At 52.2% G+C, this 17,745-nt stretch overlaps 1 protein-coding gene across 1 annotated transcript; it reads left to right on the plus strand.

Annotated features, from left to right (window-relative positions):
- The first annotated feature begins 5,915 nt into the window (after positions 1-5,915).
- On the plus strand, positions 5,916-17,657 carry AQP9 (aquaporin 9). The gene is made up of 5 exons (XM_048481722.1): positions 5,916-6,042; positions 11,699-11,836; positions 13,378-13,496; positions 14,731-14,948; positions 17,082-17,657. Exons 1-5 carry the CDS (start codon positions 6,000-6,002, stop codon positions 17,239-17,241), a joined length of 678 nt encoding a protein of 225 aa, XP_048337679.1. The 5' UTR covers positions 5,916-5,999; the 3' UTR covers positions 17,242-17,657.
- Positions 17,658-17,745: the final 88 nt, after the last annotated feature.

Genomic DNA, 17,745 nt, shown 5'->3' on the forward strand with positions numbered 1-17,745 from the left:
TCTTACTGTTAAAAAAAGTTCCTAATTTCCAGCTGGTATCTTTCTGTCCATCATTTAAACTCATTACAGCAAGTCCTATCCTCCACTGCCAACAGAAACAACTACTTCTCCTCTAATTGGCTGCCTGTCAAATACTTAATACTTTCAAATACTTAATTTTGTTTCTAGAAATCAAAAGAAGGAGACTTTCCTTAAACAAGGAACTTTACCATATTTCTTAAACATGTTTTTAAAACAGCCCAACAGGGAGAATTATCCCGTTTTCTACCTTCGCTAACCAGCCACATAGGAATCAACCGGACTTTATGATTTTGGGACCTAATGGGATTTCTAACGGAAAAGCAGACCCAATTAGTCACCCCCTCTCGGCACACACAAATAATTAGTAGCCCACTCTCGGGAACTGGGGAGAACCTGCTGGATCCCACCTCTGCTGAGTTCTGATCCCGGTGCTTTTTGAATTTGTTTATTTAAGAGCTGCAGCGGTTACCAGTGTCAGACTAGGGTCATGCTGGCGGGGCTGATGGGAATTGTAGTCCATGAACATCTGGAGAGCCGCAAGTTGCAGACCCCTGGACTAGGCTATGGGAGACCCAGTTTTGAATCCTTGCCTCTGCCACGAAAGCTTCCTGGCTGACCTTGGGCCAGTCACACACTCTCATCCTAGCCTACCACATAGGGCTGTTGTGCAGACAAAAGGGAGGGGAGAATAAGTATGTAAGCCATTTTTGTCCCCACTGAGAAGCAAGGTGGGGTAAAAACAGGGCCGTAGTAGCTAGGTTCTAAAGTCAGGGGGAGCGAGCACATAAAAGAGGGCACCGTGGCACATACCAAACAATTCCTGAAGCCAACGGGGGTGAGGAAATGGGCCCAGTGCCACAGACAGCTGTGTGAGCCACAGACTGGGGAGGAAGAAAAACCTGCCCCCCCCCCCCCCAGGGATGGGGCTTGGGCTGTGTATCTATGCAAACTGGAGCCTAGGGACAAAACCTGAATTTGGTGCACCCCCCCGGTATGGCGCCCCCCCCCTCCCCACCATGACCAAACAATGATTTTTTGCACCACCTCACAAAACACCCCCCACCCCCAGCAAAACATACATGGCTCTCTCCCCATCAACTCTCTTTCCTAATTTTGTCCTTACACCAACCCTGTGAGGTAGGCTGGCCTGAGAAACAGCTCCAAGCCAGTGCAAGTGGAAATTAACTTTTAAGCATATAAATCTCTCACAAATCACTCCCCCTCCCAGCAAAACATACATGGCTCTCTCCCCACCTTACACCAACCCTGTGAGGTAGGCTGGCCTGAATAACAGCTCCAAGCCAGTGCAAGTGGAAATTAACTGTTAAGCATGTAAATCTCTCACAAATGACCCCCATCGGAATATTTACCAAACAAATGCCAGCATCATCACCAGTTCTGCTGCTGCTGCTGCTGCTGGGCTCCCTGCTCAGCTTCCTTCTCCTGTGCCTGTGGGCGCCAGTCTGCTGGGAGAAGGCTTGTGAGTAATGGCACCTGACTTAAGGGAGACTAAGGCACAGCTGGGTCAGAGGGAGGGGAGGCAGAGCTCCCCAGTCCTGCTCCTGGGACACAGTGGGATTTTTCCCCCCGCCCCTGGACACTCCAGGCCACCGTACTGAGTGTGCGGGGCTACAACAGGCACTGGCAACAGTCGGCCTGCCTGCTGAATCAGCCTGTGTGGAGGGACGTTTTGGCGCCCCCCCCCCCCGTGGCCACAATGGATGCGCCCGGGGACAAGGGGTACCCCCACGTGGCCACAATGGATGCGCCCGGGGGACAAGGGGTACCCCCACGTGACCAGAATGGATGCGCCCGGGGACAAGGGGCACCCCCACGTGGCCACAATGGATGCGCCCGGGGACAAGGGGTACCCCCACGTGGCCACAATGGATGCGCCCGGGGGACAAGGGGTACCCCCACGTGACCAGAATGGATGCGCCCGGGGACAAGGGGCACCCCCACGTGGCCACAATGGATGCGCCCGGGGACAAGGGGCACCCCCACGTGGCCACAATGGATGCGCCCGGGGACAAGGGGCACCCCCACGTGGCCACAATGGATGCGCCCGGGGACAAGGGGCACCCCCACGTGGCCACAATGGATGCGCCCGGGGACAAGGGGCACCCCCACGTGACCAGAATGGATGCGCCCGGGGACAAGGGGCACCCCCACGTGGCCACAATGGATGCGCCCGGGGACAAGGGGCACCCCCACGTGGCCACAATGGATGCGCCCGGGGACAAGGGGCACCCCCACGTGACCAGAATGGATGCGCCCGGGGACAAGGGGCACCCCCACGTGACCAGAATGGATGCGCCCGGGGACAAGGGGCACCCCCACGTGGCCACAATGGATGCGCCCGGGGACAAGGGGCACCCCCACGTGGCCACAATGGATGCGCCCGGGGACAAGGGGCACCCCCACGTGGCCACAATGGATGCGCCCGGGGACAAGGGGGCACCCCCACGTGGCCACAATGGATGCGCCCGGGGACAAGGGGCACCCCCACGTGACCAGAATGGATGCGCCCGGGGACAAGGGGCACCCCCACGTGACCAGAATGGATGCGCCCGGGGACAAGGGGCACCCCCACGTGGCCACAATGGATGCGCCCGGGGACAAGGGGCACCCCCACGTGGCCACAATGGATGCGCCCGGGGACAAGGGGCACCCCACGTGGCCACAATGGATGCGCCCGGGGACAAGGGGCACCCCCACGTGACCAGAATGGATGCGCCCGGGGACAAGGGGCACCCCCACGTGACCAGAATGGATGCGCCCGGGGACAAGGGGCACCCCCACGTGACCAGAATCGATGCGCCCGGGGACAAGGGGCACCCCCACGTGACCAGAATGGATGCGCCCGGGGACAAGGGGCACCCCCACGTGGCCACAATGGATGCGCCCGGGGACAAGGGGCACCCCCACGTGGCCACAATGGATGCGCCCGGGGACAAGGGGCACCCCCACGTGGCCACAATGGATGCGCCCGGGGACAAGGGGCACCCCCACGTGACCAGAATGGATGCGCCCACAAGGGGTACCCCATGTCCCTAGGCAAATGCGCCAGTGGCTGGGAGTGGGGGGGGGAAGGATTTTTCATGGTTAAAAAATGGTTCAAAAGGCGTCACTTTTCCGCAGTGCACTCAAGGGGAGTACTTGCTCCCGTCGCGCCCCTATTAGTTAGCCACTGGGCATAGATTAATACAATTAAATAAAATATTTACTTCATTTGTATCCCACTTTCTCCCCAGTAGGGACATTTCCTCCCGTTTCTCCTCACAGCAGCCCTGACAACAGGCAGAGTGTATGTGACTAGCCCAGGGTGGCCAACCTATGGTGCTCCAGATGTTCATGGACTATAATTCCCATCAGCCCCTGCCAGCATGCTGATGAGAATTGTAGTCCATGAACATCTGGAGCACCATAGGTTGGCCACCCCTAGACTAGCCCAAGGACACTCAGCAGGCTTCCATGGCAGAGGGAGGGGTCTGAACCCCTCTTCGGACACTCCGCCAACTCCGCCAAGCGGCTGCCATGGGCTCTCCTTGATTGAACGCATATAAGGTGAAGAAGAAGAAGACTTTATTTACAGTCAATGACCAAATATATTACAAATCTCCAAAATATCGACAACAAAACAAGAATGCAGATCTCTCTCCCGTATTCCAGGACTATCCATCTATATATCATTATACTTTGTAGACACACCAAACAGCATAAAATTACTAGACAAAACAAAAACATCTAAGGGGGGATGCCATATTCAGATCATTTTTTTTCTTTTTCATAATGAATAGACAGAATTTTGCTACCCATTTAGTAATATTCTCCTTATCTTGTAATAGTTTTTCACAACAAACTTTATCAGAACAATATGTCATCTTGTGTAGCAGATGTGACAGGCATTTTTTCCTTGCCTCCTCATAAAGGGGGCACTTTAATAACATATGCTCCATAGTTTCTACAGAATTCAGAGAGCAAGAACATAACCTTGCAGCATAAGGTATCTTTTGATATTTCCCTTCTAAGACAGCAGAAGGTAAATGTGCAACAAGGATGATTAAGGGACTAGAGCGCCTTCCTTATGAGGAGAGGCTGCAGCGTTTGGGACTCTTTAGTTTGGAGAGGAGACGTCTGAGGGGGGATATGATTGAAGTCTATAAAATTATGCATGGGGTAGAAAATGTTGACAGAGGGAAATTTTTCTCTCTTTCTCACAATACTAGAACCAGGGGGCATCCACTGAAAATGCTGGGGGGAAGAATTAGGACTAATAAAAGGAAACACTTCTTCACGCAACGGGTGATTGGTGTTTGGAAGATGCTGCCACAGGAGGCGGTGATGGCCACTAACCTGGATAGCTTTAAAAGGGGCTTGGACATATTTATGGAGAAGTCGATTTATGGCTACCAATCTTGATCCTCTTTGATCTGAGATTGCAAATGCCTTAACAGTCCAGGTGCTCGGGAGCAGCAGCAGCAGCAGAAGGCCCTTGCTTTCTCATCCTGCAGGTGAGCTCCTAAAGGCACCTGGTGGGCCACTGCGAGTAGCAGAGAGCTAGACTAGATGGACTCTGGTCTGATCCAGCTGGCTTGTTCTTATGTTCTTACTTCTTGCAAGAGTAAAAACTCTCCTTAGATCTTTATTATCCAGATAAGTTAAACAAGGAGCAGGGGCACGCATATAAGGTGGGTGGGGCTGAGGCAATCCATCCCCACCCTAACCTCAGTTGCACTCATTCCCTGTAAAAAATCCCAGCTGCAGATCTTGTTAACTGGGCACTGCTTGCTTGGGTGGCACGCCCGGGCACACCCCTGCCTCCAGCAGCCTCCGGTTCAGCTTATGAAACGTGGGCCCGGCCCAGCTGCGCCACGAGCACTAAACATGTTGCAGCCTGGTCACCGAGTCACTTGGCCAAGAAGATCCTCCCCCTCCCAAATAATCAGTTATGCAAGACAGCAAAACAGACTTCCTAGGAATCTGCGTGGCCAAGCGGCATCGCCTGCCGGCGTTGCGTCGGGTTTGAAAAGGGTTCCCTGTTTTACTTGTCCGAAGAGGTCCATCTAAGTGGCCCCCTGCCCTCCAACAATATGGGGCGCAATCCCCCCAGCAAGTTCTCCTGCCCCACTGAAATTGTCAGGAGTTGCACAAAGAGCCAACACCGTAAGGTTCAAACCAGGCCTTCTATCCCAACTTGTGCCCCGTGGCAAGGGCATGAACTGACAGTAGGGTAGGGGATTGTTCTGAAAAGGGCCCAGGAATTATGTGCAGAGATTGGGACAGAGAGGCATCAGTTTAAAAAGGTCAATATGCATCAGAGAAAGTGGCAAGCAATTGCCACAAAAAGACCAAAGGCAGCGTGGGCTGGGGCTGGGGGCTCTTGCTGGCCCTGGGCTGAGAAGATAACTTTGTGGACAAGTGGCCCGTCCCGTCCTGATAGGGCTGCTTGGCCTTCCCAATGCTCCAGGAGGAGCAGCAGTGGCGTAGGAGTTAAGAGCTCGTGTATCTAATCTGGAGGAACCGGGTTTGATTCCCAGCTCTGCCGCCTGAGCTGTGGAGGCTGATCTGGGGAATTCAGATTAGCCTGGGCACTCCCACACACGCCAGCTGGGTGACCTTGGGCTAGTCACAGCTTCTCGGAGCTCTCTCAGCCCCACCCACCTCACAGGGTGCTTGTTGGGAGGGGGGAAGGGCAAGGAGATTGTCAGCCCCTTTGAGTCTCCTGCAGGAGAGAAAGGGGGGATATAAATCCAAACTCCTCCTCCTCCTCTTCTTCTTCTTCTTCTTCTTCTTCTTCTTCTTCTTCTTCTTCTTCTTCTTCTCTTCCTCCTCCTCCTCCTCCTCCAGTGGGGCGCTTCTCTCACCAGGTTTCTCTCTCCGCACCATTGCAGACCCTGGGGTGTGGGAGCGTGGCCCAGTCGGTGCTGAGCGGAGGAGCGTTGGGAGGCGCACACACGGCCGCCGTGGGCTTCGCCATGGCCGTCACCATTGCTATCTACGTCTCTGGAGGCGTTTCCGGTAAGCTCACCTTTTTTTTTGGGGGGGGGGGGGTTAACCGATCCCATTTCCAGCCGGGTTTGATGCAGGAGTTTCCCCAGTAGTCCACATGCTGACTTGTTTTTTGCTCACTGTAGATTCGTGTTTGGGGATATCAGGGTGGATTGGCAGGTTGGTTATTATGGGATGTGTGTGTCTCTCCCCCCCCCCCCCCAGCAATCAATTGACTGAGTAAATGCCCCAAATAAACAAACAGCAGTCTGCATTTAGCAAGGACGAAACAATTAAAAGTATTGCTTAAAAACCCTCTGATGGACTACAAATGTGCCTTATATTGATTGGGCAGTGATGCTTTTTTCGATTGTCCATTACTTTTATCTTAAGCACATACACAGTGCTGGGTCTCCGAAGAGGCAACCCGCCAGGAATGCCTCTGTCTCCAGAACAAACTGAGATGTTCTAATCCAGTGGTGGCGAACCTATGGCATGGGTGCCAGAGGTGGCACTCAGAGCCCTTTCTGTGGGCACATGCAGAGTTCGTCATGTGGGGGGGAATCGCCCCCCCCCCACATCTAGGCTGGCCTGGACCGCTGGGCTCGATTATTAGCATTAAATCTAGTTTTGGGGAAGCAGTGTAGGTAACCCTGTTAAGCGCTGTTAAACCCCACTGATTTTCATGCGAAGAACGAAAGCCTTTACCTGGGAGTAAGCTCGGTTGCTGGCAATGGGGCTTGCTTCTGAGTAAACCCTCCTAGGGTCGTGATTCATCTGTCCGAAGAGTTGCATGGTTGCTTCAAAGCAAAACCACCGACTACCACCAAGCTTACTCCAGAGTAACGCACGCCTCAGAGCCAACCATTTTTTCTAAACTAAAACATCAGTATTCAGGTTAAATGGCCGTGTTGGCCCTTTGCGATAAATAAGTGGGTTTTGAGTTGCAACTTGGGCACTCGGTCTCGAAAAGGTTCGCCATCATTGTGCTAGTCAGTGATGTTCTGAACTATTATTATGTTACCTTGAACCACGAGGAAAGGTGGGACGTTAGTATTTTAATAAATAAACAAATGATCGGGTGTGGAATAGCACTTAATTGTTATGAACTAAGGTCTGGGAAACTGGGGTTTGGATTTCCATTCATGCCGTGGGAACTCACACTCTCAGTGTGGCGCAGTGGTTATGAGCAGGTGGATTCTCATCTGGAGAACTGGATTCGATTCCCCACTCCTCCACCTGAGTGGCAGAGGCTTATCTGGTGCACCCGATGTGTTTTTGCAGTCCTACATTCCTGCTGGGTGACCTGGGGCTAGTCACAGTTCTCTCAGGACTCTCTCGGCTGCACCCACCTCACAAGGCGTCTGTTGTGGGGAGAGGAAGGGAAAGGTACTTGTAAGTCGCCTTGAGTCTCCTGACAGGAGAGAAAGGTGGGGTATAAATCCAAGCTCTTCTTTTTCTTCCTTTAGCCCGACCTACCTCACAGGGTCGTTGTGAGGATAAAATGGAGAATGATGCGAGGACATCATGAGGGTCCCTATGGGGGAGAAAGGCAGGGGATAAATGAATTAAACAAACAAAATAAATAAAAAGATCCTTTCATGTGTAAGCAACTTTATGCACACCCAAATCAACCGCTCCATTGACTAACATCCTTACCATTTGCTGCAGCAGCCCTACCGTTTTGAACTCTCTTTCTGGATCGTTAGCAGGACATTTGAAGCCACGACTCCCTCAGAAAGGCTTCTGTACTTGTTGAAGAAGCAAGCCTTTATTGGCATAGACAGCAGTACAACAATAATAAAAACAGATTAAAAAGCATATACAATACAGGATATACATGTTAGGACGAAGGAAATCTACTGGTGTTTTGTAATTTCCAGGAGAAAGTCTGCCACTATCATACAGAGAGAAGGATCAGGATTGTCCAACAAGTAGTGTAATCTAATTAAATCGGGGAGATCGGGTAAATGTAAAGGAGTGAGATTCACATGCTTGGATCTGATTTCCTTGAATCTGAGATAGTGTCGTAATTGGTGGGCCAGAGATTCAACTGAGCCATCGTTACACGGGCACAATCTTTTAGCCTTTTCTTGCTTATTAAATCTGCCATGTAACAAGGCAGAAGGCATAACATTAAACCTGGCGAGCATTATGGCTCTCCTTTGAGCAGGGTTTATTAAGCAATACAGGTAGTGTGCCAAGTGGCCCCGTTCAAATGCGGGAGAAAAATACAGGGGGGAGCACGTTTTCTTGGCTGCTGTGATTAGGGTAGAGAACTCTCTATCCAATAGTTGACCTTTTAATTTCCTATAAGCTTCTGTTCTGTACTTGTTCTTGGTAGCCAGTGGCTAAGAAGAGTCTGGCAGCAGAGCTCATGCCCTTTAAGTTAGCAGGCAATTCCAAAGCCGCGTAAAGCAGCAAGTAGTTTGGGGGATAGGACCTGGGTTCAAAACAGTTCTGGTAATTGGGAGAACCAACCTCCCAGCTGAAAAAAGGAACCTGGAAAAACACAGTCTGGTGAAGTGATTCTCAACCAGGGTTCCGCGGTACCCTGGGGTACCATGAGCACGTCCCAGGGGTACCATGACAATGCTACCGCCTGTCCCCCCCCCCCCAGAATCAAATGGATTTTGAAAGGGGGGTTTTGGAAGCTTCATGAGCTCCCTTTAAACAACACTGAAAAACAGCATTGTTTTATTTGCCTAAATTTGGTGTGGATTTGGGGGGGGGGTAGATTTAAACAGAGCTCTCCCTTTAAATCCCCCCAATCCATGTCGAATTTAGGCAAACAAACAACGCGGCTGTCAACGCTGCTTTCCCTCCCCCCCCCCCGCTTGCCACTCCCCCCCCTCCAGGCCTAAAACGGGGGAAAAAAACCTAAAAAATGCAAAAAAAAATCAAATGAACCTCAGGGGTACCCTGAGATATGAAGAGCGAGGTCAAGGGTACCACGATGTCGAAAAGGTTGGGAAACACTGCTCTGGTGAAACAAAAGCTCAAGAACAAAACTGGATCACAGTTGGGCGAGCAGCAACAATGAAGGCAAGGAGATGCTGGAATCAGACCAGGTGACTCACTGGAAAGAAATCTGCCTGAAATCTGAGGCTGGAGAAAATCTTGGGAACTTGATTCCTGGAGACTTTCAGAGAAAAAAAAAGAACCCAACCCGAGGAAGTGAAAACGGCTGAGGTCAAACCAGCATTAGTTCAAGTTATTAAACTAGAGGGAAGTGAAAGTCCTCGGGAAGCAGCACCAAAGAGAAACAAGAAAACCTACTGATTGAAATTCAGTCAACACCCTTGGAGTGAAAAAGTGAAGCGGTGAAGAAGAAGAAGAAGAAGAAGAAGAAGAAGAAGAAGAAGAAGAAGAAGAAGAAGAAGAAGAAGAAGAAGAAGAAGAAGAAGAAGAAGAAGAAGAAGAAGAAGAAGAAGAAGAAGAAGAAGAAGAAGAAGAAGAGGAGGAGGAGGAGGAGGAGGAGGAGGAGGAGGAGGAGGAGGAGGAGGAGGAGGAGGAGGAGGAGGAGGAGGAGTTGTTTGGATTTATATCCCCCCTTTCTCTCCTGCAGGAGACTCAAAGGGGCTTACAAGCTCCTTTCCCTTCCCCCCTTCCCCACAACAAACACCCTGTGAGGTAGGTGGAGCTGAGAGAGCTCCAAAGAACTGTGACTAGCCCAAGGTCACCCAGCTGGCGTGTGTGGGAGTGCACAGGCTAATTTAGTTCCCCAGAGAAGCCTCCACAGCTCAGGCGGCAGAGCGGGGAATCAAACCCGGTTTCTCCAGATTAGAGTGCACCTGCTTTTAACCACTACGCCACTGCTGCTCCTGAGATAAGATGAAAGGCAGTCACATTCTCGCGCCCCTCACTCTGCTTATGCCCTGAAACACCGTCTCAGGATTACCCCCCCCCCCACCCCATAATGTAGCTGTCTGATCCTGTCTGAAAAAGGCACCAGTGGTCTGACTGGAAGTCCATCATGGAATTTTTCATGGAGCCCACAGATGTGACATTCTCAAGGAAGGTCTCTCTCTCACTCTCTCTCTCTCTCTCACACACACACACACACACACACACACACACACTCACACACAGTCACACACACCCCATTTGATGCTCTCTCCAGCTGCTTTTGGCTGTCCGAGACCCAGCCCTGCCCATGCTTTCCTGGGCTCTGGAGAGGCCTGTGGATACTCTATGCCAGTGATAGCGAACCTTTTCGAGACCGAGTGCCCAAACTGCAACCCAAAACCCACTTATTTATCGCAAAGTGCCAATCCAGCAATTTAACTTGAATACTGAGGTTTCAGTTTAGAAAAAAAGGTTGGCTCCAAGGCGCGCGTTACTCAGGAGTAAGCTCAGTGAAGCAACCGTGCAACGCTTCGAATGGGTGAATCACGATCCTAGGAGGGTTTACTCAGAAGCAAGCCCCATTGCCAGCAACCGAGCTTGCTCCCAGGTAAAGGATCATGCCCAGACCAGCCTAGATGTGTGTGTGTGGAGGTGATTTTCCACCCCCCTCCCACATGATGAACTCTGTGCGCAAGTGCCCACAGAGAGGGCTCTGAGTGCCACCTCTGGCACCCGTGCCATAGGTTCGCCATCACTGCTCTATGCTGCACACGGATATTCTCCAAGGGCTCTCCACCAGTACGAAGCGCTCTTTAGGGACTGAGAAGGCATCACCCCGACACAAATCTATCCCCCCCCCCCCTCCGCACAACCCATCTCAGTGCCTTCTGGCCCCGTGCAGTCCATATTTCCAATTGCTGACAGAGGAGAAAATTGTTCATTTGATTCAAAGCCAGTCCAAAGGCAGGGCGGTTGCGGAGACAGCCCTGGGAGCCGTGGGCCGGTCTTCGCTCGCTGCTGGGCATCGGAGGTCACACCACGCTGGACGTGGCACAATGCCGGTCTTTATCCCGCTTGGCTTATCTGTGTTTGCTCCCTCGCAAGAGATCAGAGATGCTCCCGGTTCCCAGATAACACCCTGACCCCCAGCGTGAGTCAACAGAGAAAGCGCACAGAGGAGGCCCCTCTCTTCCCAGACAAAGGTCTGCGCTTGTCAGGAGACAGTTGTTCAAGGTAGCCTCAGTCGGCCCTGCAAAAATTCCACCATCCCAATAAATGCACTTGAAGGAACCAGAATTACGACTTGTCTGGTATCATGGGCAAAATGTATTTGCTTGTTAAATATATGTCCCATGACCCTCCCTGAATGAGATCAGGCTCAGGCAGCGTATAGACACATTTTAAAACATTTTGCTAATCCATAAAACTCACTTCAGACATCATTAAAATTCAAGATGGCACGATCCCATTAGAGCCTATGGGAAACCATCCATTGAGTGAGCGAGTGGGAATGTGTGTGTGTACAGGAAGGGAGGGGAATATCAGAGAGATCTGTGCCTTCAAGGCTGTTGATGGGCAGAGTTCAGAGAAGCAGCAAAAGGAGAGGCCAGTTGAGTCTTCAGGAAGCAGCAGCGTGGCAGGCACTGCACTGCCTCCTCTCTTGTAAACAGAGAAAGGCAAGGAGAGCCCTCTGCAAGCCCACTGCACAGAGAAGAGTCCTGAGGTAGGCCTTTCCTGCATAATTGGCCGTTCACTTTTAAAGCATTGCTGGAATTTTGTCACAACAGACTAACGTGGTTCCCTCTTTGCGTCCCGCCTCCTGGGCACTGCTTTTCAGGTGGCCACATCAACCCAGCCGTCTCCTTTGCCATGTGCATCGCCGGGAAGATGCCGTGGGCCAAGTTTCCCGTTTACGTGTTCATGCAGTTTCTGGGTGCGTTCTTTGGAGCAGCCACTGTCTATGGGATCAACTACGGTGAGTGGGAGGACCATGTTTCTGCCTTGGGAACTCTACGAGAAATCCAGCCTCCAGGGCCGACACGGGGAAATCCTGCTCGAACTCAGGCTGAAAGACCCTTTGGGGGCTCCCGTTTCATTCCAGTGGGACTTCTGAACAAGAGGTTCCTACTGGATCATGGCCCTTCTAAAGTGGTCAATGTGGAGCGACAACAAAATTGGACAGGGACCACCCTGTCCTTCCAAAATCCATTGCTCTTTTTAAAAGGGTTCCTTTCATGCTTTGGAGGAGAAGAAGAAGAGTTTGGATTTATATCCCCCCTTTCTCTCCTGCAGGAGACTCAAAGGGGCTGACAATCTCCTTGCCCTTCCCCCCTCACAACAAACACCCTGTGAGGTAGGTGGGGCTGAGAGAGCTCCGAGAAGCTGTGACTAGCCCAAGGTCACCCAGCTGGCTGGCGTGTGTGGTGGAGTGTACAGGCTAATCTGAATTCCCCACAGCTCAGGCGGTCAGAGCTGGGAATCAAACCCGGTTCCTCCAGATTAGATACACAAGCTCTTAACCTCCTACGCCACTGCTGCTCCCGCCCTCACTCCCTCACTTTGGGAAATTAAAAAGGTACCTAAGAGTGAGTGAGTGGGGTGCAGGGGTTGGGGGGGGGGGGGAAAGCAACACAACCCCCTGAGCTGGCATTCTGCCTGCTGATGCACCCACTCAGTGTTTCTTTTGCAAAGCTCGGAGGAACCCCACACAAGGGGCACCCTAGAAAGCTCTCATTTTTGGCTCCGTCTTCTCCTCGGAGTCCTTCACTCAGGGGTGGATGAGAGACACAGTTCACAGGGGGTTTGTGGCCAGTTTTTGGGGGTCCACCCCATACCTCTTGAGTTGTTGGGATTCTGGCCAGGTATGCCAGAGATGCACACCTTTGTTCCTGCAAGGTACTTCTCCTGTTCCTATGTAGGATCATTGCGTGCCAATCAATCACTGATGTGGAACCTTGGGTTTTTGCAAAGTGGGGACGTTTTGGGAGGTCATGGGGATTCCAGCCAAAAAAGCCTACAGGCACTCACCTGGCCTTAGGTGAGTCAGCCTCAACTCCCCCCACCAGCCCCAAATTGGCAAGATGGGCACCATCTCACAAGAGTTCTGCTTCTTGCATAAGGTGACCAGATGGTCATCTTTCTGACCCGGGATGGGGAAGCGGTTACGTCTTGTGACGCTTGAGGCCGCCCAGAGCGCCACCAGGCTTCTGCGGAAACTACCGTTTGCAGCCCTGTGACAGAAGACAAAGGGCAAAGCCCCAGAAGGCCATCGCGGCTCCCTAGCGGCCAGGCCTACGGGGGGAGGCTGCCGCACTGCCTTGTGCCCCCAAGGCAGTGCAGCAGCCTCCCAAAAATCGGGACAATTTGTAGAACCCACGGGGCGCGGGACAAATTGTCCAAAGGCGTGACGGTCCCGCCAAAAGCGGGACAGCTGGTCAGCCTATTCTTGCATGAAATGCTTTGAAATGTGCTATGTTCTAATTAATTCTGAGGGCAATGACCACCACCACTCCCTAGATGCACTGATGACCTACACCGGCGGGAACTTCACCGTCACAGGGCCAACTCGCACTGCCCATATCTTTGCAACGTACCCGGAGGAATACCTGTCTATTACCAATGGATTTGCGGATCAGGTAAGCAGCAGCGAAGGAGGCCGGCCGCTTGGATGTCCAGGGAAGTCACAGGGCCCTTGGACTTCTTTGGAGGTTGTTAAAGAGAGGCTGGGTGGCCCTCTGTCAGGAGTGTTTGCAGATGATTCCAAATTATGTAGGGTGGTGAGAACCACAAAGGATTGCGAAGAGCTCCAAGCGGACCTTGATAAATTAGGTGAGTGGGCTCAGAAATGGCAAATGCAGTTCAATGTAGCAAAATGCAAAGTGATGCACATAGGGGCAAAAAATCCAAACTTCACATACACGCTACAGGGGTCAGTGCTATCAGTCACAGAGCAGGCAAGGGATTTGGGCGTCTGAGTTGATAGTTCCATGGGAATGTCAACTCAATGCATGGCAGCTGTGAAAAAGGCAAACTCTATGCTGGGGATCATTAGAAAAGGAATTGAGAATAAAACTGCAAAGATTGTCATGCCCTTATATAAAGCCGTGGTGCGACCGCACTTGGAGTCCTGTGTCCAGTTCTGGTCGCCACATCTCAAAAAGGATATTGAAGAGATAGAAAAAGTGCAGAGAAGGGCAACGAGGATGATTGATTGGATTGGAGCACCTTCCTTATGAGGAGAGGCTGCAGTGTTTGGGACTCTTTGGAGAGGAGACGTCTGAGGGGGGACAGGATTGAAGTCTACAAAATTATGCATGGGGTAGAAAATGTTGACAGAGAGAAATTTTTCCCTCTTTCTCACAATATTAGAACCAGGGGGCATTCATTGAAAATGCTGGGGGGAAGAATTAGGACTAATAAAAGGAAACACTTCTTCAAGCAACGTGCGATTGGTGTTTGGAATCTGCTGCCATAGGAGGTGGTGATGGCCACTAACCTGGATAGCTTTAAAAGGGGCTTGGACAGATTGATGGAGGAGAAGTCGATCTATGGCTACCAATCTTGATCCTCCTTGATCTGAGATTGCAAATGCCTTAACAGACCAGGTGATCGGGAGCAACAGCCGCAGAAGGCCATTGCGTTCACATCCTGCATGTGAGCTCCCAAAGGCACCTGGTGGGCCACTGCGAGTAGCAGAGAGCTGGACTAGATGGACTTTGGTCTGATCCAGCTGGCTTGTTCTTATGTTCTTATGAGTGCTTTGATTGGGGGTTCCTGCGTGGCAGGGGGTTGGACTGTATGGCCTTTGAGGTCTCTCCCAACTCTATGGAGCACAGCAGCACCTGAGCCTGGTACCTTTCCATTCAACAGGTGATCTCGACTGCGTTTCTTCTCCTGGGTGTCTTTGCAATCTTTGACTCAGATAACCTGGGTGTCCCAAAGGGGCTGGAACCCATCGCCGTGGGGCTGCTCATCATCTTGCTGACCTCTGCCATGTCCATGAACTGCGGCTGCGCCATGAACCCCGCCAGAGACCTCAGTCCGCGCCTCTTCACGTTCCTGGCTGGATGGGGGCCAGAGGTCTTCACGTAAGTAGCGTCCAGTTTGGGTCCAGGCATTTCCGGAGCCCTCTGGCGGCGGCCTCAAAAGCACCCTTGACACACCTGGTCAAACTGGCCAGGTGCAAACCTGTCATGAGAGATCCTTTTGCCACGCAGCTAGATGTTGAGTCTAGCAGCTTCCAAGAGTCAGAGCTCCCTTCGTTAAAAGCGCATTTTGCCGCACAAACACACCCCCGCAGCTTGTGTTATGGCTGAGTCCACCCAGGGATTTCTCACAGTCCTGCTTGTGTCTCCGAACGGGCAGCCAACTTTCCAGAGGTCTTTTGCATCGCTGGGCCTTTCCCCACTTACCTTTTGCTGCGCGCTACTCGGGCCAAGTAGCGCGGGGTCCCGGGGCACTCCCCACTACAGGGGCGGTGACAACACAGCCGCCCTGACGCTGACGCTGTCGCGCCCCCTCAGCGCGCGTCATTCCTGGCGCTGGAGGAAACGGCGCCTTTTGGGGAAGCCGGGGCGCGCGCCAGAAATGACGCGCGCAGTGAGTAGCGCGCAGCGACGGTGGTAGAGGGAAAAGTGGGGAAAGGCCCACTGACTACTTGATCCCTTTTTACGGGTGACTGAACCCCACCCGGTCTGCAGGCAAACCAGATGCTGCGCCAGGGAACCACGGCTTCCGTCCCACGCTGCCCCTTGGCCTTGTGGGATACGGGGGGCTTCTGCATCCACCGTACTGCTTGTCGGAGAGTTTTGCAGAGGGAAAAGGGGACACCACTTCGGGTGGTTGCTCATTAACTTTCCCTTTCTGGCAGCCTGTTTATTTGCTCAGAGCCTTTCTGTGCCTCCTTTTCACACGAGGCAGCTGACAGTTGGAGAACACACAGTACTCCAAAACCACAACGCAACGTTTCACTTTGAATGAGAAGAGATTCCCCACCCCCCACCCCCACCCTCCTTGGATCTTCTCCCTTGTCCCATCCAGTGGTCTCCCGCCATGGTTTGGAGACACATCTGGAGGTAACGCATGCAGGGAAGAGAGAACACTCCCAGGAGATAACGAGAGTATGAAGCAATAACTTGGAAACGTTGCTCCATGCTTTCAGTGTTTAAAGTGCACGTGCGTAACATGGCTACAATTTTTTACAACGGCCCTGCAAGACAGGCCACTGCTACCCGCCCCGTATGGCAGATGAGAGGCAGGAGTGAGATTTGAATCAGGGGCCTCGTTCTTGTGGCCCCTAAACTGATGAAGCTCCTTTGGGTTACAGCCAAATAGAACCTGGCCTCCCCACAGAGTCTTCCATAGAGTTGGCAAATCCTAGAGATTTCGGGACCTGGGGAAGGTGGAGGTGGAGGGGAGGAGGGAGCGCAGCAGGGATGTGATGTCATCAAGACCACCCGACAGGCTGCCATTCTCTGAGTTTCTGTTGAAATCTCCGGGCCACACCTTGAGGTTGGGAACCCTACCCTCTCTAAGGCACACGTGTCAAACTCGTGGCCCTCCAGATGGTATGGACTGCAGTTCCCATGATGCTGGCAGGGGATGATGGGAACTGTAGTCCATACCATCTGGAGGGCCGCAAGTTTGACCCCTGTGCTCTAAGGGATAACCCTTCCTTCTGGCTGCCAGTTGCAAAGGGAGTCAAAGGGAGAGAAGGGGGATTTCAGTGGCTCTTTGGTGTTGCAAGGGTGACATCTGGTGGACGTTACTGGAAGTGTTTTCTAGAAATAAAATAGCCCCCCACCCCATCTCCACCTCCGGAGACCTCTATAAGATTGACAGATGAGTTTGCTTACCTTTTAAAAAATCGCTCCTGTCTTGTGTCATGTAAGTCCCGGTAAATGGCCCTATTAGGGCAGATAAGCACCGGCATTTTCTTTAAAAAACCCAAATGTATGTGAAATGCACCATTCAAAGCATATTCCCCTATTGCACAAAAATAACACAAACCGGTGAAAGGCAAAGGAAACTAGTTCCAGCAATCAAATGAGCAGAAGTGGAGCTACGTGGGACTAGCTCCAACCCAGGAGGCAGCCGTGTGAGACACAAGAACCAGGCAACGTCTGGGTGGGGTGGCCGGCAGCAGCACCAAGAGGCCGCGAGGAAACACAGGCAGCTAGCTGCACCATGCTGGTTTCTCATTCTTTGTCTCTTTTTCTCAGGGCCGGCAACCACTGGTGGTGGGTCCCCATCGTGGCCCCCATGGTCGGGGGTGGCTTTGGGACAGCCGTCTACTTGCTGTTTATCGAACTGCACCACTCCCGGCCAAAACCACCACAGAGCATTGCCAACCACGACAAATACGAACTCACCAGCATGTAGGGGCGAGCGGCTGACTTCAAGTCCAGAACTGCGACCGGGGCCGAGGTCTGTTCCTTCTCGGTCCCCATGTCACCGAGACGGTCGCTCAGATTAACTCTGGCACTGAAGAGCCACGTGACGTTTGCAGCGTTCGTTCGTGCCCATTTCTCAGGTTATGTCACTGACATGCTCACGCCGATAAGGCACCACGCGCACCTCATTTATACGACTGTATCGGGGCCTCCTGTTGTGCCGTGTTTTGCCAATCCATGCTAGTCCATCATCCGCAAAACTCCACACACAAGGATGCATCTAGACTGGTTGTGTGTGTGCGTGCGTGTGTGTTTCTTTAATGTACACCTTGCAAATGGGGAGGGGAAACGGACAGCCAACCGCTGACTCACAGAGCTCTGAACAATAAACAGAATGTCGGGTTCCTCATTGGGTCTTCTCTGCAAACACAGCCAGGTAATGCACAGTTTCAATGTCCAGAAGGAATTTGCTGAAAGGATGTTCCACAAGCAG

The sequence above is a fragment of the Sphaerodactylus townsendi genome, linkage group LG17, assembly GCF_021028975.2.
Source record: "Sphaerodactylus townsendi isolate TG3544 linkage group LG17, MPM_Stown_v2.3, whole genome shotgun sequence".
Classification (NCBI taxonomy): Eukaryota; Metazoa; Chordata; class Lepidosauria; order Squamata; family Sphaerodactylidae; genus Sphaerodactylus; species Sphaerodactylus townsendi.